Here is a 27,466-nt window from a genome sequence, read left to right as displayed (position 1 = left end):
ATACAGTATCTCACAGAATGCCTCACCAGTGCTAAGTAGCAAAATAAATATCCTCTGTGAAAAATAACACTTGATAAGCTGTGAATGTTTCTACTACGAAGAGTGGTAGATTTGACTTGCAGGTGGCCTTTATGCTATGAAATACAATCCACACATTTCTCAGAAAGAAATAATCGTATCTGGCCAGCCTTTAGACCTTTGCAACAGAAACATACATATCCACACAACAAACCAAACCAAACCAAAGCAAGACAAAAATCAATAGACAAAAAAAACAACCAAACAAACAACAACAACTTGAGTTGCCACTCAAGTGATTAGGTAAATCTTGATTTGGTATTGTGAAATTCAAACTACAGAAATTATCTTACAGAAATAAAATAAATCAGTTATAGTTGGAATATAAAATAGCAAAACTCAGACCTTAAACTTCAACAACACTTGTTTCCTCCTTCTTTAACTAGCAACTGTATTTTAAAATCAAATGATCTTGAAAACTTTCTAATTACCTTAATGCTTAAAATTGAAACTGGTGGCTAATATAACAATAATTATTTTTCCTTCATGGCTAGCTTTCAGATTGTTATTGTTATATCTCTCCTAGAAATAGAAGCTTAAAAATAATAATTGCATGGTTTTGTGGTGATGTTATTTTTCACACTTTAAAACCTTTTTTTTTTTTTTTAATATTGTATTTTTAATGAGAAGGTGCAACATTCACTTCGCAGTTAACAGTGAATCTGTAGCTGAAACACTGTTTACCACAAATGCCTCAAAAAGTCACATCTGACCCTCTACTAATAGTTAAACAGCATATGGCAGCATTCCTTTTTATTATTTAACTTATTTTTCATGACTTATGCTTTTGCTACTAACAAAACTGGGCAGCCTTATTCAATCATGATTTATAAAGAAATAAAACATGCAAATATCAGTACTTTGTCAGAAACAGTCACATGCTTTTTGACCACTCTTGCTTCCTGACATCCTAATGACAAACATGCATTGCCACATCTCTAAAGGCAAAGTGAAGCAAGAAAAGTTAAATTCTTTAGAGAATAGCAGAGTTTCCTAGCTGGAAGCATACAAGAACTGTCATTTTCTTTTACAAACAGAAATTATAGACTTGCAATGTTTAGATCACCTTCACTGACTTAAAATACTGTTTTCCCAAGTGACCTAAAATACCGAGTAAAACAACAGTACAACGATATTGTACAGGGTGTTCCTAGTGATAATCATACTTTTTCAACATCTGATATAAAACACAGACATTGTTTTAACAAGTAACACTTTGCCTGACCTAGAAGATAGGACAAAGGAGTACGAGAGTCACGTCCAATTCCTCATGGATTCTCTGCTTGGATCCTGGTTTTTGCACAGTTTACCTTATGAACATGATCCGAGTGACATTTCACAAATTCCTGGATAAATGTTGCTACACTCTGCCAGCAGAGAGACAGGCTGTGTCATGCACAGATCAATAATAGCACTGTGTTTCATCAGCCTCAAAATCAAAAGTGCTTCATCTGGCAAAAGCCATGGCCCTTGAGGATCTGACATATATAAACTGAATACCCTACACAGGATGTCTACGACAAAATCTGCCAGTGCAAAGACAAGTCTGGAGATACACAGTGAGTATATGTAAATAAGAAAATGCATTTTTGTATATATAAAGAAGTTTTTAACTCCTTTTTATGAAAAGTAAGAACAAATATCACAAAGAAGCTGCTGAATAATGGAAATGACACTATTTAAAATTTTACATTTCTTGACAAAAGAATAAAAACACAGCCAGGACAGTCCAATAGTCAATCTTTTGAGGCATTTACTATAGCATGCAGTATCTTTTGAACTGTATACAGTAATATATATTATAGTGTGCACCAATAAAAGTATACTATGTTTAAATTATACTTATAGCCTTCTTAACAAATTAATTTTCATTAAAAATACAACATGACTTTTTTTGTTTTCTTCAGGGAATCTACTCAAAGTAGAGAAGACTGTAAATTACAGGAAGTAAACTTCCTGTAGTTTCAGGCCTCAATACAAGCTTTTATAATGAAACAATGGAAATGTATGTCTCCTACTGCTTAGCTTTTCTCAAGATTATCTTAACCTTATTTGTCAAAAGAGAGCTTCCAAATTTTTTTTTTCAAGTGCACAATCTCCAGCTTTTTAATTGAAATCATTCTCTATCAAAATTCATTTCCATTTTTTCTCATAGTAAGTTGTATTTTTTATTATTTTCTGCCAAAGTTTTTACTTTTCACAAACAATAATTTGAAAAATAAGTATTTGATGCTTTGGAAGCCAAGCCTGTAACAAAGAAGGGTCACTCAAAAAAAAGTTTACTGTTATCAATTAGAATTAAATGCTTTCTCATCTAAATATTTCACTAGTACCTCACTAAAAAAAAATGTTTCCTTAGTCAAACCTACATCTGGACTAAGGAATATGAAAGAAATATTTTTAAAATGTTTACCTAATTTTATATATTCAGATTTTTCCTCATCAAGCTATGTACTACCTAAATTAAAGACTGAGACAGGGCCATATGTGAGTCCAAGGAATGGCTAGAGTTAAGATGCTGTAGCATACTTCCTACTAGGAAAAGCTGACAGAGTTGTGGCTGTTTAGCATGGAGACGAGTAGGTTCTGGGGTGATATTACCTATGTGCACAAATATCTGAAGGAAGGGTTTAAAGAAGGCAGAGCCAGGTTCTTCCCAGTGGTGCACAGCGACTGGACAAGAGACAATGCACACAAGCTGTGCACAGGAGGTTCTGTCTGTACATCAGGAAATGCTTTTTTTTTTTTTTCCTGGAAGGGTGACTGAGAGAGGTTGTAGAGTCTCCTTCTTTGGAGATATTAAAAAGCCATCTGGACATGGTTCTGGACAACCTCTTCTGGGCCCTACTTGAGTCAGGGAGGTAGAATAGATGATCTCCAGAAGTTCCTTCCAACCTCGAAAATTCTTTGTTTCTGTGAAAGACCTTTAGTCTTCTCTCAGCTTTGTAGCCAGAGAATCTAAAGGGCTGTACTGAACAATGAAAGCCCCAACTACGTATACACTACACCATAAATGCAGATTTTCCCTCTTTTTACGTTTCTTCTGCTAAAGAAGAATCTCTTTGAATAAGAATCTTGAAGATTCTTCTAGAAGAAGAATCTCTTTGAATGTTCCTATTGCTCATTATGGAACATTAATTTCTTTTAGCTTATTCCCTTTGTTTCATTATCGATTTCCCTGTGCCATGACTTGGTGTTTCTGAGTAGTGATGACTTCTTCCTTCCAGCATTTAAAGGGGACCAAGAAGAAATCTAGAAAGGGACTCTTTATCAGGGAGTGTAGTGACAAGATGAGGGATAACAGTTTTAAACTGAAACAGGGTAGGCTTGGAAAAGACAAATTTGTTCCAAAGAAAAAATTCTTCCCTCAGAGGATGGTGAGGCAGTGGCACAGGTTGCCCAGAGAAGCTGTGGATACCCCATCCCTGGAAGTGTTTAAGACCAGGTTGGATGGGGCTTTGGGCAACCTGGTTTGGTGGGAGGTGTCCCTGCCCATGGTGGGGAGGGAACTGGGTTATCTTGCAATCCAAACTATTAAAGGATACTTCCTCTGCCTCAGAATTTCTCTTCTTTACAAACTGATATTTTAAGATCATTATACCATCCCTCCTTGGTTTCAATTAGACCCTTATAAAGCACTGCTTTGACTTTTCTTAAGTTTATTGTCCATATTTACATCTCTTTGACACAGCACTTAATTAAATGCATTCTGAATTTCATCACAAAAATACTTTTGATTAGCTTTGCTCTATGAAGTACATGCATTTCTCCCCAAAATTCTTCCGATAATCAAAAGTGTTACTAAAGCAGAGGACGTATCTTCCTCTTTGTATTTTTCATGCTTTCAGCTCACATTATTAAACATATCCTTTCTCTGTCTGTTGCTCTTTTTCCATGCTTCTTCCTATAGAACATGTTTGTGTTTTTATCCCTAAAGGCTACCCATTGCTCAACACAAGCAGTTGACTTCTAATTCATTTTTAGATTAATTGTACAATATGAGAGCTGTTTTCTTACCCCAAATCTCACCTGAAAATATATACTTTCCAATATTCTCAATTTTAATAACCTGTATTATATCTTTACATTACAAAATGTCCTTAATTCACAACAGTTCCTCAAATCTGAAGCAAAAGTCATGAATAAGGGGGAAACAATGGTAGAATTGGATGATATGTAATGGTGCAAAGTTTTGAAATAGATCTTCCAAAATGTATGAGTTCTATGTCAATTTTTGTTATACATGGCTTGCAATGTCCTCATATCAAGTATGATTCAAGGATACAGAATGGAAAGAAAACAGAATCTTTTTTTTTTTTTTTTTTTCAGTCTTCCTTTGTTAGATTAAAGAATCTAGAAACTAATTTCTTTTTCCTAGATTTTTAAACTGGAGTTATCTTTTAACCTCCTCTTTTATAAACTCTAATTGCTCTCTGGAATGTCATGTTTTTAAATCCTTCCCATAAGTCTTCAAATGATCTTTACTTCCCTCAACCTCTTCCTTGGATTCTGGGTATTGGAGCTAGACAGTACTCTAGAAGCAGCCAAATCATGCCAAAGACAAGGAAAATGTATTCTCTCTGCTCCTATTACACAGTCTCCAGTTCATATATTCTTGGTGTATAAACAAAAAAAACATGCTAGTGTTTATCACAATGGCACTGGGAGTTTATGCTCAACTTATTACCTACTAGGTAATTACTTCTCACCTTTCTTCAGAGTTCCTGGTTCCAAGGAGACAGCCATTCAGCTTTGCTCAACATGAACTTGGGCAGTGATTTATTATGATGTAATGATTTTCTTATTAAAAACCCTGTTGTGATGTCATAATGATCCACACTTCTAGCCAGTGTCTGGTGGATAACTGAAAGTTTAGAATAGCTGTCAATGACTGAAGATATCCTCCTGCACTGACTTGGATTTTTTAAGTTGTCACTAGCTTAAAAAAAATGACTGAAAGATTATACCTCTAAAACAAACAGCAAAAAGACTGTCATAAATTTCATAGCATATCCAAATGGAACTGATGCATAAGGTGTAAACCATTATCAGGAAAAAAATAATGTTATCATTCATGTGAGGGATCAACTGAAAAATTAATTTCATGGTACGTGAGATTCTGAGCTAGAGAAAGTGATTTAGTACTATTTATATGTACTGATTTAACCTTAAGATATGAATTGACACATTGAGTCTACTCTGTGTACCATGTGACAGTATTTAACCCCAATTCATATACTACATGACACATGGTGAAGATCACTGAAGAAAATTAATCACCATAGCACAGGGACACACAATGTAACTGGGTGTGCTTATAAAACTTCTAGATACTTTCAGGTCCTAGAACCATTTTCTTAATCCCATGACCCTGCTCCTTCAACTTATTAGGAAATCCACCTCCTCGTATCAGGAATAAGACTGCCTCTTAATAATTCATATTACATATATTTACCTAACCATACTGAACACCCTGCTCTACCTACCTTATTCTCCTTATCTCCCCAGAGATGGAAATTTATTTAATTGATTAGGACGAAATGAGAAGTAAGGTAAAAGCATGTAATAGGAGAACAGAAGAAAAAGAAATGATTTTAAGCCTTGGATATTTGTTTATATAAGCCTTCTTATCCTTCGCAGTATAAAACACTTATGGGAAGGGTTTAAAAATCCTTTAACATTCACAGTATAAAAAAATGAAAAAGTATTTCCCCAATTTCTCATGACTTCTGAAAACTTTTCATGCTTAAATAATCAGGAAAACTTTTACTTATTCTGAGAATGCGAAAAGAGACAGTTAGGTAAAAATCGGACACATTAAGCAGGCAATTACATACAAGTAGAGATTCAAATGTGCACAGTATACGGCTGATCGAAACCAAGACATGTATCTCTTGCATTTTAGTAGCACCCACAGAATGGTACAAACAGATGCTTGCACAGTGTATCAGAATACTAACTCTGCAATATTAAAAAAGGTAAATAAATGTAGCTATGTCCTCTAAAGTAATTTCTTCCCTGTAATTTCAAAATGCAAAAGAACTTCTTACCACAGGGAGACCTGCTACATGCACCTCTACAGTCAAAAAATACATTTTTACCATAAGTATTACAACCGTGGAGATCTTGAAACTTAAAAAAAATATATATGGTAATAAGCATATGCATGAAATCGTTAGTAAATCAATGTCATAGTTAATATGGCAGTTAGTGTTAATACTTTTTGGGGGGACTCCAGTGAACAAGCATAAGAGTACTGTTCCAACTGCAACCCACACTATTTTTTCCATAGCCATCTGTAAGGAAAAAGGACTGCCATAGGTGAAATGCAATCTCACTTTAACAAATAAAGAATTATTCCCAAATCAATGTGCTGGTTTTGGTTTTAATTTTTTTTTTTTTTTGGTGAGACTTGATGGTGAATAAATATTATCTGATAAAACCATTTAACACCCACAGAACTTCACATAATAGACAGAACCCAGTCTAGTTCAGTGCTTAGCTTTAATTAAATGAGCAGATCACACTGAATTCAATGAAGATATTCTTATATGGCGTATTTAGTCCCTTTTCCAAAAGAGAAGCAGAGTAAGTGTGTGGCTTTTTATTTTACTTCTTACTGTCATTACAAAGAAAACTTTAAAACTAATTACATAGAAATATCATGTATAAGACTTTTTACTGTACATCATTTTTATAGAGTCAACAACATAGACAACTGTCTTTGCCTGAGCTGAATTAGAACTAAAAATACTTTTAAGAAGGGATGAAGGTGACAAAAAAATGCAAAGCATTAAAAATAATTCTTAAAGTTGATGCAAAGTGTTTTCTTAGGTATTTAACATGTATATATAAAGCCTTGTACAAGGAAGGAAATCATTAAGATGTTAAGGTCTTAAAAAAGTTGTCATGAACAAGAGCTGTCCTAAGTACATTAAGATGCAAACTGTAGGAATATGCACTGAGGGTTAAATGACAAAATATTTCCATCAAATATTACTCAGAAGAACAACTCAGCAAGAAAGGAAGGACAAAAGGAAATCCTATCGTGACAATGTTAGTTGAGCTTTTCCAGGTCCCACATGGTATCTTATTCAGGAAAATTTGGGGGTTAAAAAATTTAAAATGAGTTCTGTTTTTTGTCTAGTAATAAGGTAGGATTCACTGTACAAAGAACAGTTGATTAAATCACATGGAAGGTGGAGAAAAGTAAGCTACATTTCACATGAAACCAATAAACTAAAAAATTACAGTATACCTTCCATATTACAATATTAAATATTAAACTTATCTTCCAGTGTTTACTGTAATATGTATACACATGCATATTACTGTATTATACTATCAGATGTTTATATTAAATATGCTTACAGATATGTATACTACCTATATTTGTTACAGTACAAGAATATGCTAATCCTGATACAGGTTTTTTCTTTTAGTACAGCAGCATAACATTTAGAATTTCTATATGATATGATAAAATAATACACAGTATTGGTGTTAAGTATATTCTATGAACTTCATGTAGTCTCCACAATTTTTTATTTACAGTATATTTTTCTAGAATTTACCTATCTGTAAGTTATTTCATTTTGACAGCAATATAAAACAACTCTCATAGTTCCAGTTCATGCCAACTGTTCTCTTTAATTTATGAATGAGACACATTTCCTACATGCAATGTACTTCAACTGTTGTTCATCAATAATTCAACAGATTTATTGTAATTTTTCTTCAGAGATCAATAGAAATGTAAAAGGTATTTTGCTTTATTTTTGTTTTGTAATGAAAGCACAATTTCATGATAAATATATTTTACAGTGTAGTTCTTTAAAGGAACCAACTTCAAAATGTTGTAAAGTTTGCAGTGCAACAAACAATAAAATTTGCTAAGATATTTTTGGTTTACATACATTTTAAAAGGGCAGTTACTTTCATGTTTACCATTTAGCAATTCTTCATTTTATTTCCAAGTCGACTTCTCTGACAGAATAGAAAATAGAAATTTGAGAACTGTGTTATACCAGCTGCAATGCAGAATCAGTTGTTTACTAGAGGAAAAATTATACAGAGAATTCCTCACTAAAGAACTGGAAATTTGACCAGATACATTTAACAAGCTAAACAGCTAGTTTATTACATCCTTAATAGAATTTTGGACTATGAATAGAAAGAGGAGAATTTTAGGCTCACAGTATCAGACAGCTTTGTCTGTCTCTGTTTCTAGCCTTTATAAGTCTGACATCCCAGCTTGATTTTCAATTTATTAGGCTCAGAAAAACTCTAGTAAACCTAAATGTCACTTGTTTAATTTATGATATATCAGAGTCTATTATTCTCTTTAGAGCGAAGTCTTCAAAAACTATGAGCAGGGTCCTGAATCAGAACTTAATATCCATAGGAGTGAAGTTTGAAATAGACAATTTTCATAGGCAGTATTGTCATTTAGGTCTGGAACATTGTGGCAAGACCAGGAAGAATGGCTTTCTCTCAAGAACACATAAACTGAGAGTGTGTTTTGACATTTGAATTGTCTGTTGTGCCATCAAAGAGGTCTCTTCTAGGCCTTCACACAAAATGATAACTGTAGTATGACTTCAGAAGAACATACTATTTACATACAAGTAAGTTTTGAGAAGACCTCAGCCTCCCACTTGAACATAGTTTTATTAGGTAAATCTCTGCTGTTTTAGATTGCATTTACAAACTCTTGAAAGGTCAAGCAGTATATCCTATTTTATCATACTATTAACCCTTCTGCTTTATCTTTACAATTTTTCTAAATTTTACATGTACGTATAAGTAAAACAGAAAATGTGCTATTTTGATTTTTTCAGATTCTATATTTAATTATTTTTGAATATTGTTCCTAAAGATTATCGTACCTGCATATTAACCAAGACCATTGCTATTCACAGCAGACACAGAAGGATCTGTACACTTCAATCTGTACACTTATCCAGACATGGAGGAGGGAGAAACTACATTTGCTCTGACATTTTTAGGAACAGGCTCTTCCAGAAAACAGCTTCATACAATTCTTTGATTGCTTCTTTACAGTCAGTGCCCAGGTTGGGTGGTTGTGACATGATTTTGCACTGAGGTTTGACAAAGATGTTAAATAGGTATATTTAACTTTTTTATTATTTACTTTTATTTCTACAATGGATACAAGTAAGATGTTTTAGATGTGAATGTGTCTGGTAAGAATGGGGCATTGCGGAACAGGAAAGAAACAAACTGAACTTTCATTAGTTTATTTTCAATGTGTTATTACCTTAGGTCATTACAGCAACACTATTTACTTTTTTTTTTTTTTAAGCTATAAATGAAAATCAGAATTCCTGTATATGCTACTGGTGTAACTGCAAACTCTTGCACAGTCTATCTGTAAAATTTGTATTTATACTTTATTAGAAGACTTCTAAAACATTTCATAAAATTGTATCAATTGTATATTCTGCATATACATATTATTATCTGATGTATATCTTGAAAAATAAATTTTTAAGCCACTGGAGAAAAAATCTATTTTATTTAGAAAAGATGACACTGAATGTATAAGCTTTTGTATGAACTTAATTTTAAAAAGTACAAGAGCTCTGAAATACTTTTGTGAAAGAGCAGTCAAAAAGCTGTAACTTGGTTACCTATGAAAGTGTTTAGGTTAAAAGAATTGGACATGTTTAGAAGAATTTCTAATGGGACAATATTTATTTAAAAGATACCAGAAGTTTTCAAAATGTTTATGTATTTGCTACAATTCTACTGAACAAAAGTGAGAAAGTTCAAAAAGCAGTTTTGACTTACTGATGAATAATTTTAAAAAATTTAGCTTGTAATTTCAGGATTATTCCTAAAATTTAGGAATCCTTATAATTTAAAGAAAACAGACACACAAAACTTACAATGTAAATAAATAATAAACTTATAGATTGAAAAACTCCACATGAAAACTTAAGTTAAAGTGAAATCATTGTGTAAACAATAGTTAAGTCAGTAATTTAAATGCATCTAAATTCATCATCAGTTTCTTCTTTGTTTTGAGGTAACTGAATAATGCTAAATTAGTTATTACTCATATCTGGGTACGATAAGAAGAGTGAAGATTGCTGAATTTGCAGATGCAGCTCTGAATTCTCAGCTGTTCACTGATAAACTGAGCAGCAAACAATAGTCAAGAGAATATGTAGAGAAAGCCACAAACATATTTTTAAAAACATAAAGCTTTTTCTAGCCTTATTATTTTTTGCTTTTAATGCTTACACCTTTCTGTTCTTGAGATAATCCACCAGATCAACTTCGCTTTTGTCTTAAAAGCAAACTGTATTTAAAAAGCCCAGTAAGAGCTCAGGAAAAAGAAATGTTCCCTCAAAATCCAAAGAAAATAGAAACTTCAACAGTTTAAACAAAGTTTAGAAAGATATTTATAACGCTATGGATGCTATCACAAAAAAAAAAAACGAAGCTGAGCTGCAGCCAAAACATACACTGACTTCTAAAAAAAATCCAACTCATCAAAAAAGTAGTTGTATATCTGCAAGAATGCATCTGAAAAATTTTACTTAAACCTTTACACCATCCACTCCAAAGGACCTGTCAGTGGTTGGCTGTTTGACTTGTTTCCATCTTTTGAGATCCATGTTTCCTAGTGAAGCATCCCTATACAAGTACTTTGCAAATGTCTATGGCTTTCTGTTAAGAAATGCATTTATGACATCACCTGAGAAACTGGAAATATGATGCAAAAGATCCTACAGTACCTTTCAGAAGCAGACCTAAGAGTGGCCACAACTTTAATAAGGTAAGCGCTAATGACAACCTGCATACAATTTTCCTTTTTTATCAATAAATTTCATCTGAACTTCTCCAACAAGAATGATACCTACTGCATAACACTAATTATCACGGCTCTGCTGTATGCAATAAATAGACTATTTTTATAATCAGTCACGTAGTGATACAAATGAGTAGGGGGGAATAAATCTTATGAAAAAAAAAAAAATCCTGGATTTTTCTAACAATTCCTTTCTGATGTTTTTCCTAAGAAACTAAGGAAATGCTAAATCCCTTTGCTTCTACATTAAGTATCAGCTCCAGCTGTGATTTCTATACACTGATTGCAAAATGTAACTACTGTACTTCTGAACAGACGGTCTTGACTCAGTATTGATGTAAATCCTTGGAGAATGCAAGCTTTGATTCTCACATGTGCAGACACTTTAAAGTCATTTTGCAGAAATATGCACAGAATTGCTTTTGCAGAAACAAAACAAAACAAGAAATTGACATTACTGCAAAGAGTCTGTAAGGCTAAACAAAAAATGAACTAAAAATTCAGAACTCCTAACTCTTACAAAGAGAAACAAACGTAAATACAGGTGTGTGTGTATCTCCAAGAAAAATACACAAAACTATATATGTACATATATTCTGAAAATCAACAGATGCCAGACAGTTCGTAGGTTGGATGAACTGTAAAATGTCTCGATATGAACATCTGGAACATTTAAATCCTAAATCCAGAGTCAATCTTCTAGCACTAGATTCCTGGAGGATTATAACAAAGAACTGAGTGCACAAACATCTGCCCTTGTTTCCTAATGGATTTATTTTCTTAGTTAAATTCAGACAACACCTCATCCAAGTCCATGATGTTGATGTTTAAGTTACTAAAACACTACACTTACCTTAGCCCAACATCACAAGTTCGCTGTTAATATAAAATTACCCAGGAGCATGATTACATACAGAAGTTATATTTGGATGTTAGTTACTTTGACACTGTTAAAGTGTGTAAGAGTCTCCCTGAATCCACAGATTGCTTAAATCTTTTACTTCTTGGTTTGTTCCCTTGGTTTTTATCTTCTACCTGTGCAAGATGATTCCAGAACCTAAAGTTAACAGGAACACTGAGGAGAAACAATGATGAAAACAGTATTCTTAATAAGGAATAAAATGTTTTAAAAAATAGAATTCCACTTGCAATACCTTAAAACTTCACTTCTAGATAGCATTCTTTTTATAACACTAATAAAAGCAATCAAACCACCACCACAAAAAAAAGAAAAAAAAAAAGAAAAAAAAAAAAAAGTGTGCTTTACAATCATTTGATCTGTCTGAATCATGGTTCTCTCTCTAAAACATGCATGTACCCTGCAGTGACTGTGTAGGTGCTTTACCTCCTTAATTTTCACTTGGCAAGTAGCCCAAGCCTTTGCTTTAAATTTCCCACTTGGTAGCACTACTATGGCACCTGAAGAGTAATTAGTTATAAGAAAGGGAATTTGAATTGGTTGCTGAGAAGGAAAAAAATGTGCATGCCTAATAAAGATTTTTCCTTGAGTACCTGCAACACATTTATTTAATTTTGCTTAGAATGCACCACCCTTTAAATAGACCGTTGACCAATCTTTTTTTTTTTTTAAAGAAATAAAAACTTTCCAAAAGAACAGTGAAAGAAAATTGGTTTCTAAGAACATATTATTTTGCTTTGAGTCAGTCTTTTACATTACAACAAGACTTACCTTCATACATTTTTTTTAACACAGTTTCTTGATAATGGCCTTTTTAAAAAAAAAAAAAAAATGTTTCCCACATTGCTCTCCTATGGATGCCTAAGGTGTAGTCTTCTAGGAAGGCAAATCATGACAATGTCTGAGCAAGTTGAATATTCTATCTAAATTACTTATACATAACTCTCTGTGAAGTTTATACTGTCCATGAAACTTTACATTATGATACTATTTGTTAGATAGGCAGATCTCCACTGGTTCCAATGACCTTGGAAACTATTTTTGAACAATTCATTACATATATATAGTTATGCAAAATGAGTAACAGAAATGAGGTTTTTCCTTCTCTAGAAATTAGCAGTTCCCCAGCCCTAAGAAAGTGAGAAGTGCTGCTCCTGATACTGCTTCTGCCTTCTGTGCAAAGAGAGAAATGCAGAGAAGTTTGAGGGGGAGGGGATTTGATTTCTTTTTTAATGTCTGCCTCCTTCCAGCAAGTCCATCTGTTGTAGCACTATAATTCTGGAAGCAGGATGTGTGTGTGACCAACAGGAGACAATTACTGCAAAAGTGTTTGTTGATTCAGCTCTATAAAGGGCAGGCCAATCACTACAGTATGAATAGAAAAGAATTCCAGCTGAGGAGCTGCATATAGATTAACACAAAATACATATATATAAATGAGAATGGGGAAAATCTGAAAGGAATGATAGTATGGGAAAGGATTAAGTAGGAATGAAGACTGATGTAAATAAGGAAGCTGGCATTTTGGGGGCTGTTAACCAAATAGTTTGTCAGTCTCTGTTTTCATAAATCATATTCTGTAGCTTTCTACCTTGACAGAGAAACTGGGTTTATATAGATCTGGTTTAAGTTCCTTCTGGAAGAAAACTCCAGTTGCCTTGAGTATTCCTTTTGGGGGGCAGATGGAAATGGTTTCTCCAGAAGTGACTTCTCTTTATAGGAGAAAGGGTGCTAGTTCAAGTGGACTGACCAAATTCTCAGGAAAATTCTCAGACAACAAGCTGAAGGTGAATTTCTCTCCACCATTCAAACAGAAGTAAAATATTAGTGTGAAAACAAGTTATTTTTCAGAAGGACTAATGAAGTGTGTTAAAATAGTTTATCAGGCCTGCATATAACAACTGATTCATTATCTCATAGAAAACATGCTAATGTATAGCATTTCATAATATCAATCATAGGTTAAGAAACACACAATGTTATCAGAATTTCACAAAATTATAACAGAATTAAATTGAACATTATAAGGCACCATAATGAGGAGGACTTTACCTGTATGGTCAATTTACTAGTTTGAAGTCTTTGATCAGCCAAATGTAGCTGAGTTGTTAGTTTTTCATTCACTTCTTTAAATCCCTTCACAGAAGATATTGCTGTTTTTTTTTCACTCTGTAAAACAGCTATCTGTTGCTGCAATGACTTAATTCTTTCCCGCAGTAGAGCAGCAGAGTAGCCTGGTTTCTGGAAAATGCTATTTCTCCTTTTTGTTCTGTTCTCTAAACATAAAAAAGCATGTTACTAAACCAACAGACCATCATAAACACAATGATTTTTGATGTTTCTCTAGCCCTTCAGAACACTATTTTTGCCTATAAAATACTTTTCTAGGATACCATACTCAAAACTTCTCAGTAAGTGAACTGATAAATTAATTCACTTAACCTGTAAACGCTTGATGTTTCTTTTCTAAAGTGCCAACTCTGCAAACTCAACAAGGACTTGAAAGTTAAATATGGCTCTAGCTTCTGATTGGTATTACCAGAAATAAAGACTTGGTAACAGATTTTTTAAGGTCTAAGCCAAAATACAGTTCATTTTGTTCTTTGACTATGTTGGACACAGAGGGAAAGTAAGAACAAGAAACAATGAAAAGCCTTATTAGTTTAGTCAAGAGATTCAATAGGCAGGATTTAGTAAATACAGAAAATAACTCTGCTGACCTAAAAGATGTTTGATGGTCACTTTTTGTGAGACAATTTCATTTTAAAATAATGACCTGAAGCTTTGAAAATGTGCTCATGTAAATTTAAAACAAGCAAATCATGCAGCAAATAGAAACCAAGTTTGTGTAACATAATGGATGAGGTTTTGAAACATCATTCAGGAATTCTTTGTCAATCTTACTTATGAACTTGCCAAAAATATATAATATTCCTACCTTTGCTTAGAAATGATGGATAAGCTGTTATGAGATAGTAGATCTTTTTCCTTTTGGATTGCAACTTTTCCACGTCTTTATTCTTTGAATGGATCTAAATAAAAAACAGAAGCATGAAGCTTACTATCTCTTCCTAATGGCACATCAGCCACAGAACTACATCATTTTCCAGTTTTAATCAAAACAACAAAAATTATTTTCAAAAATATACAAAATTCTTCTGAATTATAATTTGAAAATCAGTTTTACACCATCAGATGACAAAGAGCACAAATTTATGTCTTTCCCATCAATGTGGAAGAAATAAAAAACTGTTAATCATAACCCCTTCCAAAGAATCCCCAAAAAGAAAAATGGAGTGCATGTTAATATCTACAGTATTTTTTTTAGATAAGGTATGAATTTATTTGTATGCAAAAAGACATGTACTATTTGAAAACCTACAATATCCCTTTTTTTTTTCAAGATATTTAAATGCATTAAAAGGAATAGTGATATTATTTCTAGAGGGATAAGATCAGATTAGACACTAATTCATAATGGGAAGATGCATGAATATAAGTGCATCAACTAATGCAAACCTGTGCTTGTACAGTTCAACAAAAATCAACTGCGTATCTTTTAAATATGTCTCTATTTGAAAAATAAGGTATTTCCTGAACCCATAAGATGTTAAATGACAGAAACAGAGGTTGAAGAATGAGCATGGCTTACACCAAAATCAACGTACTAGTTCCTTCACTTTTAAATGCTTGGTATATTTTGAAACATGTATTTTCCTGAAGCTTGCAAAGTTTATCAAATTTTTCAGTTGATCCAATTAATTTCTATGTGATATAATGCGATGCATTGAATATGAGCCAGCAGTGTGCCCGGGCAGCCAGGAGGGCCAACTGTATCCTGGGGTGCATCAAGCACGGCATTGCTAGTCAGTTGAGGGAGGTCTATTTTGTGCTGGTGTGGCCTCACCTCGAGTACTGTGTGCAGGTCTGGGCACCACAGTACAAAAATGACATTAAACTGTTGGAGAGTGTCCAGAGGAGGGCAATGAAGATGGTAAAGGGCCTAGAGAGGAAGATGTACATGTACATGTATGAGGAGCAGCTGAGGGCACTGGACCTGTTCAGCCTGGAGAAGAGGAGGCTGAGGGGGGACCTCATTGTGGTCTACAGCTTCCTCATGGGGGGAGTGGAGAGGCAGGTGACCTATTCTCTGTAAACACCAGTAATAGGACCCATGGGAATGGTGTTAAGCTGAGGCAGGGGAAGTTTAGGCTGGACATCAGGAAGAGGTTCTTCATGGAGAGGGTGGTTGCACACTGGAACAGGCTCCCCAGTGAGGCAGTCACTGTACCAAGCCTGTCTGAATTTAAAAAGCGATTGGACTGTGCACTTAGCCACATGGTCTAAACTTTTGGGTAGACCTGTGCGATGCCAGGAGTTGGACTTGATGATCCTTATGGGTCTCTTCGAACTTGGGATATTCTATGATTCTATGATTCTATTTCTGGAAATACTCATAATTAAAGGACCTTTTCATCAAATGTATAAGGGTAATTAGGAATGAATAATCTGTTAATTGCATTGAAAAAAGTACCAACATTCCATGGTAGTTTAGCCATGAATTCTAGATTTGTACAATTTCCACATAATTTGAAGGACAAGCAAATAGGATGTGCATGGGAAAAAAAAAAAAAAAAAAAAAAAAAAAAAAAGTCTGTCTCTTTTGGGAATGCTCTTAATCAATTCTATTTTTTCCCGTGTCTCAAACGCAACAATGGAAACTCGTACTAAGTCCCTATCAGTATGGCTAGAGGACTGTACAGCACTGAAGACATGTGAGGTATGACCAGTGATGGTCTGAGACGCTGATTATATGTCAAGGAGACATGAGTTCTCAGCTGATAACCATACATAGCTGCAGTGAAAAGATGGCTATCTCCACTCTAGGCCACAGCTCTGCTAACTTCATGAGTTTAGAGAGTGTCAACGACTCCTGATACCTCACAGAGTACTATGTATTTACAACATATGGGGCAAAACTGAGAAAGACTTTGTGCCATTACCAATCTCACCTCCAACAACAGACATAGCTCAGCACTTACAAGTTTTGTGTAAGGAGCTTTTCTGGCCTTTTGTGTGAGAACACCACTACCCAACTGGAGTGATTCCCTCAGAAGGGATTTAAGATTTTTGTTATAATTTTTGCTGTTTGAAATACCGGTAAAAAGTCTACTATGGTGCAAGGAACACCAAGAACTGTCAATGCTAAACCTTTTTTCAGTGCCGTCTTCCATGCTTTTACAGTAAGACATGTTTTCAGGTGCTTCTCCTGAACCTCCGCTGAAGCATACATACCTGCTTAGCACTCTTGTGATAATTCTTGTGCATGCTCCATATCCCCCAGTCTCTTAAAGAAGTGTATCAGAATACTTCTGTCTTTTCCAGTAGGAACAGATAGCAAATACAATACAAGCAAAAAGAAGAGGTACTGGCTGTGTCTAGATAGCCTAGCCTCAGCTGGATGCACTGTCCTGTAGATGTTCAGTTCATGGTGGCAGGAGGTAACAGGAGTAGGACACTATGACAGAGTTTCACATATATCATATACTCATGATCGAATATTGTGTATTCCATACCAACAGATAGTTGCAGAAGAATTTTCAATTTTCCAGCTTTTCTGACAGAAAAATATATCTTCTCATAAATACACACAATCAAGAACATGTAATGAGACCAGAGAGTTTGTATTTATTTTAAAATTTTGGAAACTAAGAAAAGGTAATCTGTTTCCAAACTCTTTATTCTATCACTGAACATAAAGAATTTCAAGGTCATTTTCAAACAGCAGCAAGTTATTCAGTATCCCAGTTCTTGAACTAAGAACTAAGAGTGTCTGCTTGTGTTTTAAATTCCAGGATTTAAAGTAATTTATTTGGGCCAACACAGGAGGGTAAAATTATTAGATACTTTTCTGCAGTCCAAAAATGAGTCATCTGTTACAGATTGTATGGAGCTTCTAAAGATATGGGAAACAACCAGCTGGCCCTGTTCTGTCAGAAAATAGCATATAGATGTCAGGAATGAGACGAAGGGTTCAAACCCCAGAAATTAACGTAAGTGGGCCAAGCGAAGCTGAAAGAACACTTTGCTCTAAAAAGAATCTCCTGAACAGAGCTAGAGCCAAAAGCATCCAAGATGGGGACAACTCTTTCTGAACACACCAAATTAGCAGAAAGATGTTTGTGTCTGATAAGTCATCACACCATTTTGCTAGAGGAAGACAGAGATGTTGCTATTTCTTTGTTACAGGCTATGTCACCCTGTTCTGTATAGCTTAATGAAGAATTAGAGCTTAATGGGATGTCTGAGGCATTCTTTGTCTTGACAGTGAGACAGCAGGACTAGCTTACAGCAGGTTTACATTTTTTAATCAGCTTTTACACTCCTGATATATCCTCCAAATTCTTTGCAGACTAATTGTTCAGAAAATATTCTAAATGATAATGAAAATCTACCCACTGAATACGTGCAAGCAGATTTTCTTTCCAGTTTACAATGAGAGTCAAATTAATTATGAGGGGAACAGCAGTCATAATACTAACTATTAAACTTCAATACTCTGCACAGGAGAACAAAACAAGTTACATTATATACCTTTTTATTATACCGTTGGCTTTTGCCTTCTAAATGAGCAATGTTGCAGGGCTTTTGACTGTCTTGTATTTGTTTTTTTCCCTGTTGCTTACTTCTGTCTGGCACAGGATCAATATTTTGCACTGTCTTCATAATCACTGTTTCCAAAGTTTCAGAAGCTGGTATTTCAGAGTCACTAAAACAGCACATTAGGGAAAACAATACAAAATTAAGCTAAACATTAGCAATTTCATTTAAAAGTTCCAAACAGCCAATAAGCAAGCACACAGAAAATACCACATGCAAGAAAAAAGAGAAACTAATATAAAATCTGAACAGTACTAATGGTACTAAGTTGACTTATTCAACAGATATCTAGAAATATAGAAAGGAAGTAATCTGTCTTATCAGGTCAACCCAGACAAAATGAGTTTCACTATACAATGCATGGAGTTCTCAGACATTATCTGTTTCTTAAACAACAGCTTTTGTTAGTCTATAAAAGTGACACATTAAGAACTGCTTGATAGTACTTCTAGTTGGTGAATGGTGGACTAAAATACACAAAGTTTCCTCTCTCCTTCATTTTCACATTGGATAGGAAATCAAGAAAATGCACATTACTTCATTGAATAACATTTTGTTTCAATTGAACTTTATTTGTAGCATTGACTGAGACAAACTCAGAAACTGTACCTCATTGAAATCTCTATCTAGCACCCCTTTGGAGTGCTTTTAAATTCTGTAAACTCAGCATTCTTCCTATTTAAATTGCATGCCAGACAGAGAAACTGGATGTGAAACCTATGCTCTACTTTAAATTTCTCCTTAAACTTGTTATCTGTTGTTAAAATATCAATGTCTTTTTAATTTCCAGTTTTTCATGTCCTTGCCTCAGATTACCTTTTTTTGTTTTTTTCTGAATCAGTAAAGTCTCTCTTAAAATACGAAGTCTTGGACATATCACCTTCTATATCATCAATGGTTATTCATCACCTTTTGTGCAAACACATTTCTGAAGGAATCTCTTGACTGAAAGCAATTTTGATTTGTTACTTTTTAAACCAAGGCATTTAAAAAGGCACAACCGAGTTCAAACTAGGTTGCACCATTGTGAAAATCAATGATTTACAGGTGGAAGCTACTTAAAAGGCCTGAAAATGAAGAGTTTATATGGGAACACGTTTATCCTTTCCCATACCCGTACTGACATACTGGTATGTCTTATTGAGTGGCAAAACCAGAAACCAATGTAGTATTTCGAATGTGCCGCAGTAGAATAGAAATATTTCTAACTGTGTGTATTTTTTTTTCTAATTTGAATGCTTACAAGGAATGTTTTATTTAGAAAAAGAAAGGATTGAATCTAGAAATTCAGAGACTGTTACTACTGATAAAGAATAGTATTTATTAATCATACTAAGAGGACTCTAAATGAAGATATCTCCCTCAGATGTTGGGAATGACACCTTGAAATATCACCTTAGAAAATGTTCATTTATTTATGACAATATTTCCTAACCTGATACTTGTATAATTATCAAACAGTAAGGATACCTATGCCTAGCCAGCAAACAAAGCCATACAGACAATTTTCACTTCATTTCAAACTTAACTTGAAATGACAATTTGTTTGTTGAATTTTGTTCTTAAAAAGCAAAACACAGTAAATTGAATAAAAAGCTCATTAATTGTAACAGAAAAAAAAATAATATTTTTTTTCTGTAAAATCAGATCTGTGGGATTAAATTTAACAGAAAAACAAACAAGCTTGATATTAATGACAGCAATGGACAAATTACATAGTATTTAATTTGTTTTCTCTCTCCAGATACTGTGTTCAGGATCCCCTATTTTGCATGGGGATTTTGCAGCAGAGGGGCTTCATTTGCCACTGCTGATTTGCTCCATATGACATACAAAGCCAATGTGAATGCTACAAAGAAGATTCCATATTCTTTATCTCTGCTAGCTTCTCTGTATTTTAGGGGTAAATATAGCCTTAAGAAATTTCTTTACATGTTTCTTAGTACAAAGTATTGAAAGAAACAGTGTGATACACAGTCAGATAGGGGCTTACTACTGGCTTCAAGTGTGTGTGGACACACAGAAGCAAAAGTAAAAATCCTAAACATTTATGAATTTTGCCAGTGCAATTTTCTGAGGGCCTTGTGACTCATGACTGAGATTCTATGCAGTAACAATTACCTTTAAAGAACTAATTTTTAACCATCATTCAATTAAAGTTAGTACAATGACTGTGCATAAAACATACATGAAATAATTAGTGTGGATGGTTCTTAATTTAAAGGATGTTAAACAGCTTGTAGACATCTGCTAGCAAGCTGAAATGGGTCATTCAAAATTTATCTAACTAAATTAAGGGGAAAAAATGTTTCTCCTCCCGGGTCGGCATGTCACAAGATAACTAAACTGACTTAGTAGGCTTGCCTGGGAATCCTTAGCTGTCAGTGGTGAATATGCAAAGGGCCAGCAAATTAAATCAACCTGCCAAACTGTCAATTTCAAGCCTCATGACTGCATGAAAATAGCATCACTGGAAGAAATCAAGCATTGCCTTCTTTTGGGTTTCCTGGCATCTATTCAAATACTCATGCAGTTGTGGCTAATTTTGCATGCAAATTTCAGTCAATAAGCTCAGAACAAGACCTCCCAAGATATTTCAAAGGATCTGACAGTATTTTTTTTGAATACCAAATCAACAGTAGTTGAAATTCAATCTCCATTTGCTAGTGCTTTACATATGCACAGTGTCCCCTCTACAGGGCTAAGTTAATGAGAGCCGTACCTGCTTTCACTCACATCCTCCCAGCCGTCCTTACAGAAGTTCTCAAATACATTACTCATAACCTTGATGGACTGTTTGAGAAAAGCTCCATGATGTCCCAAAGAGCTCTTTTTCTTGGCTGTTTTTAATTTAACCTTGGTGCCTGTTATCTTGCAATTACATTGCCCAGAGGTTGCCACTGCTTTGGCTTCACCCAGCAAACACTTCAGCTCCTGCATTTGACTCAGCAAATCTTCATTTTCCTTTCTCAACCTGTTAGCTTCTGCCACTTGCCTCTTCAAACAAGTAGCTTCTTTTTCCTGCTCATCAATCACTGCCTGAAGTTCTGTGTTGTCTCTTTTTATTTCACAAATCTGCTTAAGTAGCTTTTCCAGCTCTCTTTCTCTTGTGTCTGCATCCTCCTTTTGCACTTTTAAAGATGATTTTAAATCATTTTTCTCTTTCAATAAGTCCTTATTTACTTCTTTCAGTTTCTTTAATTCCCCTTCAGTAATTTTGCATCTTCTTTCTAGTTGTTGTACCTAACAGAAGTAATTCAAACATTCATAATATTTTAGCCTATCCAGTAGAGAAAAACCTGTTTCAAAACATATTTATTATATGACAATAATATTACACTAAGCACAAGGACAAAAGCAATCTAAAGTACTTAATTTAAAAATAATTCTAACATAGTGCAAATGAATACATTTGAGCTGCAATAATACAGCTGTTGAGCAAAGGGCAGATGGTAAAAGAAGTTAAAATTCCAGGCAAAGTGACACAGAAGTTTAAGTATGCTAATGAACGTTCCCGATGCATCTTGAGCTTGTTACTGATTTGGTTATACATACTAATTGAATTTAAATAAACACTTTAAGGCAAACTATTTTGAAATACAGACAATTTTGCATTAGCTATCTAAATCAACATGTTCTTGGATATGTTATAAATATACAAAATAGTTGATCTTCAAAAAAATTGTAGCAAGAGATGTTGGAAGTTCAGCACTTGACTATGAAGGGTGAAATGCATTTTCTGCTCACAGAGAGGGAAAATCTATCCTATTCTAATAAAGCACATTTAAAGCTTCTCAATTATTTACTTCTAGGAAGCATATTCTACCTATATAATGCATATACTTTGTTTCTGAAGTTCTTTGAAGTTTATATGTATTCAAGGCTATGAACAATAAACTGACTCTCAATGTTCTTCAGGACTATTTGCTCAAAGTTATTCAAACTAAACCTCACAAGTTTCAGAAATAAGGGGAAACTTCAATTTCAGCAGATCCTAAAACAAACATCAGTTCTGTGAGATGTCCTCAGAAGCTTGCAAAAGCCATCAGAGTGAGTTTTGTGCTCGATAAACACTTAGTCATTTTGGAGAAATACTTCTGGGTAGTTTTGTAAAAGCTCCATCCCCACTCTTTCACTACAGGAATTAATTCTATTCATTAATTTTTATTTTTTTTTAAACTTAAAAAAAATCTATAAAATGGATATGGATATAATTCAGATAAATGAGAGGTCTCAACACAAAGGGAGCAAAAGCTGCTCAAACTTCCTATGTGTTTGTGAAGTTGATACCAAATTTTTGAGTTTGATAGCAGACATTCAATATGCATGCATATCCATTGCTATTTTCTTTGGCAGAAATTCATAGCACTCTCACAATGAACAGAGACTGTCTTATGGTTACATAAACTTATCAGATGAAATCAGGAGTAAAAGGATTTTTTGCACATGCTTCAGTGAAATCAAGATTTATGATTAAACTACTAGTTTTTCTTTTCCTCTTCAATGGTAATGAGTACCAGTACCTTTCTTCAACCACTTTCCTAAACTGAGATTCTGCTATTGTTTTCTCAGATCTTTAGAGGAACCTTTTGCGCTCACTAGCACTTAAAGTCATGTATGACAGCTGCAAGGAAACAAACAATGAATAGCTTCTACACCTATCCCTAAGGAACCATCATAACTCTGTATATCCATGGAGATAAAAATTATGTAGTAGTTGGCAAATAAAATTATAGTTCTGAAATATAGATGATAACCAAGCATAAACTGTGTGACATTTCAGATGGTAGTATTCAAATTATTTCAATTACTCACTCTACCTTAAGATAAATGAATGTGAGCACTTCCTATTCTGTGTGTTATTATTTTAACATGATGTTTGTCATTCAGTAATAACGAGATGACAGCCTTCATTGCCTGACCATATGGCAAGTGTTACAAGTATATGCAATCACATCATCTGCTGTAAATTACCATACTTCCTACAAGTTAATTCACAAATAAAAAACAAATAGACATACCCAAACTGACATTCAAAGTTATAGATTTGTTTTTATTCAATTTAAGAATGCTTTTAAAGATTTATAAGTAATTAAACAAATATTGTTTTGCAAAATGACAAATAAAAGGTATAATACTGTTTGAAGGATGTCTTTTCTTTGCAGCAAACAAAACATATGGTAAAATACAAGTGAGCCCTCTTAAGTGAACACCTGTTAACATACTAAACTACTTGTGTATATTACAAATATCAATACAAATAGCAACTAGTTAAGAGCATCTTGTTAGCATACAAAGCAGAACATGTAGAATGTTGAGCAGTAAAGATTACATACGCATATTTGCTAAGCCAGAGAACATGAAATGCATCCTCCACTATTTTGTGAAAAGTGATAAACCCACAAATGTAAAAAATACGTGCATATGCAATGTCCTAAATTTTATATAAAACAAGCAGGGAATTTATCACTATTATGCATCTGTTTTATTCTGTTACATGTGATCTCTGTATATTAATACCTGCTATCATGTAAAGTTAAATACTCAGCAAATGAAATGCAAAGTTCTGAACTTAGAAGTGGCAAATGCTAAAGATAATGAAACTCCTAATTTTGATAATCTGTCAGCTTCTATTATTTTACCTCTAACCATACTTTTAATTTACTGCAGTTATGTCATCCACATCCACAGCTAATTCATGAGAATTCATTTTTGACACAATTTTGTAAATCCATATTTTTGAATTATGAGAGGAGACTCATGGCCTAAATTCATGAGTAACAGCTTATACATATGATTCTTATGCTAGAATTTAGATCTATTTCCTGGGGTTGCTACCTTACCTTCTGTAACCTCTGATCGGAACTGTCTTTCTTTGGAGTACTGTTCTTGACCCCATCATCTTCACTACTTTTAAAAAGTATATCTACAAGAGAATAGATAATACATCCCTAGCAGAGAATAAATAATACAATGTGACAGCTAGCATTTCACTAAAACAATATCTAGATATTTTAAGGAAACGAATTCTTCTGCAATTTTTTATAATACATTCTATTTTCTTGACAAGCATTTTGGTCAGTTTTTAAAGAGTGACCTCTTTTCAAAGTGTTCTGTCACGTAATTATGAATCTTTGCAGCATCACAGTATGTTTTTTTTTCAGGGTGCAAGCTTTTTCAAAGGTACAATAGATCTGCAGGTTAAAGATGCTGTACTTTCATTCCCATTTTTATTCCTTTATAGACTATTCCCTCTATGGCTTAAAAGCAGAATTCATTGCCTTTTTATCTACACAGTCACTACCAGTTTTGTTCTCTAGGTCTTGTCCCCTGCTAGGAGGATCAGAGTGATTGGTGAACAAAGCAAACAGTAACAGAATTAGGATAGATGAAAACTTTAAACCCCTTTTTTGTTAAGTGAAAGATCATGTACTTCACCAGATAAATCATGCAAACCTTTCCATTGTAATGCTGTGAATTCATAACAATTAGAAATTGATACAACTAATGAAAATGAACATGACTCTAAGCATCACTCTCAGAGACAACTATGTACTTTCAGTATAAAAAATCACAGAAGAATGGACAACGTAAAAATTACATCTATATTCAGAGAACAGGATGTTAAGAAAAAGTTTATTAGTACGTGTAGTAAATCAGAAGTAAAATATGTTCTATTTAGATTTGAACTGAGAGCTTACCATTCACAAATTTCTCACTGCTTACAGAAAAGAGCAATTACACACCTCAGAAGGACCTTTTTAATTAGTATATTAAAAACATTCAAGAACAACAACAATAACAACAACAAAAAACACAACACTGTAAAAGCACCATAGTATTCATGTTTCTCTTCTTCCCCCCAAATTAAGAATTAATCTTAAGGGATAAGTATCTGTGCCACATGGTGAAGGTCTGCTTTAGAAGTATCATTTCAAACTACCAGCAGACACTGCAGGTCACTTAAAAACTTTTGATTTATAAACAAAGGAAGTGTAGAAGAAAACAGTGTTACTCTCTGTAGATTCACAATCCTCTTGATATAAACAGTGACTAACAAGTTTGTTAGAGTGAATTAGACCTTTCTTTTGTCTTTGGAACATGTCATGGCCAATTAATACTTCTGTATTCATGAAATAAATGGAGCACTATTCTAAAGATAATAAAAGCTGAAAAAGGTAAAACTATGCATCTGGGGAATATGTACCTTTACCTTGATATTAATATGTTAGTTCCCATGTTATTTCAGACTACAGTCCCCCAGCACAGTGGTACTGCATACATTTACAACATTCTTTAAGTAACACACAAAGATAATATGAACATGCTTTTCATCTTTTTCTAAATATTCACTCATTTGAATGTCTGCTGTAGCTTTTATATCAGCATTTACTGTAATCCAGTGGAAAAAAAATAATAAAAAAAAAGATTTCCCATAGTCAAAGAAACTGATCAAAGCACACAAGGTGTTATGTTTATTATGTGGATGTATTAAAATAAAATTTACAACTCTATCTATAAATAAACATATTATATGCAGGAGAATAAAGAATACTACTTCAAAATAGAAAAAAATGCACATATTCAGTATTAACATAGAATTCAAAAGCAAAATAAATAATTAAAAAAAAAAAGGCAAAGGTCACTGATGCATAACCCTTTATATTAAGCAGAAAATAAATGCCCTATTCAACCCTTTCCTCACCTCCCTCCTCTCTCCTCTCCCTCCTCCGCCCCTCCCCCCCCCCCCTTCTAATTGATATGTAATTGTTCACAGGAAATGGTTAGGGAGGCAATGAAACTGTATTGCTTATAATTCGGTGCCTGTCTAAGGCAGCAGGAAGATTCATCACGTCGGTCTGTTCAGTAAGATATAGGATCTACCTACCATATTCCTACTAGAAAAAATACCAAGTTATCCCTCATGGGATAGACCCCACAAGTCATAAAACCCACAATCTCCAGTCAGCGAATTATGATGGCCTTACATAGGTAAACTTAGGTCCCACCAAAACAAAATAAACAACTGTGCAACAAAACACTTCATTTCTAATTAATAGTCACCAAAACTGTTCATCAAGTACCTTGGCATGGCTGCCAAGATGGTACTTGCACAAACTCCTTTTACAGAGAAAAAAAAAAAAAGCTATCAGATTATTATTTTTTTTTTAACAGAGTGGTGTCAGTCATAGAACACCTACGTAAACTCGCAACGGAATGAGATTCTAGACTCAAGAATGCACCAAGGCAGAAAAGCCACTGTGTTACTGATTTCACAGAATCACAGAATTGTAGGGTTTGGAAGGGACCTCAGGAGATCATCAGGTCCAACCCCGCTGCCAAAGCAGGTTCCCTAAAGCAGGTTGCCCAGGTAGGCGTCCAGACGGGCCTTGAATATCTCCAGAGAAGGAGAATCCACAACCTCCTTGGGTTGTTCCCATGCTCTGTCACCCTCACTATGAAGAAGTTCTTTTCAGCACCATCGTGTGATGATGCTGAACTTCCTATGATCCATTTTGTGGCCATTGCCCCTTGTCCTGTCCTCACAGAAAGATCATTGTGAAGATCAGAAGATGAGAAACTGTTCTCACTTATAAACTGGGAACACAGCAGATTGAGAAGGACTCTCAAAATGAAAGAAGTCTTTGAACCGCCTCCCTAAAGAGACAAAGGGACAACAGCTTACCCACTTTTAATAAGGTGATACTATTTTTCTGAATGGGAATAGATGGACCTATTTTCCTGCTTTTGGAGGAACGGGCATGAGTCAATGCCAACACATTCTCTACAATCATGCATGTATAATTATGTGAACAGTGAGGCAAATATTTGGATTTCATGAATATTGAAAAATAATTCACATCAGCAAAATAGACAACTCAGACAACTGAGTTAGAACAGGCAGAAACTGGGAATGACAAGAGTACTTTCCTTTTCCCCAACTTTCATTCTTGGCCAGTAGGGTTTGA

The 27,466-nt window shown here is 34.2% G+C and overlaps 1 protein-coding gene across 1 annotated transcript in view; it reads right to left on the bottom strand.

Moving 5' to 3' along the window:
• CNTLN (centlein) overlaps nt 1-27,466 on the bottom strand; it is a 192,433-nt gene that overhangs the window by 38,521 nt on the left and 126,446 nt on the right. Inside the window, exons 14-18 of the mRNA XM_032206274.1 lie at nt 24,341-24,423; nt 21,220-21,740; nt 18,432-18,606; nt 14,776-14,869; nt 13,890-14,113 (exon numbers count right to left, since the gene is read on the bottom strand). Of these exons, the coding sequence (XP_032062165.1) occupies nt 13,890-14,113; nt 14,776-14,869; nt 18,432-18,606; nt 21,220-21,740; nt 24,341-24,423 (1,097 nt within the window). The remainder of the gene's footprint in view (nt 1-13,889; nt 14,114-14,775; nt 14,870-18,431; nt 18,607-21,219; nt 21,741-24,340; nt 24,424-27,466) is intronic.

This window comes from Aythya fuligula, chromosome Z, assembly GCF_009819795.1.
Source record: "Aythya fuligula isolate bAytFul2 chromosome Z, bAytFul2.pri, whole genome shotgun sequence".
Lineage (NCBI taxonomy): Eukaryota > Metazoa > Chordata > Aves > Anseriformes > Anatidae > Aythya > Aythya fuligula.
The sequence above is the reverse complement of the archived record's forward strand: the minus strand, read 5'-3'. Positions and strand labels throughout refer to the sequence as shown.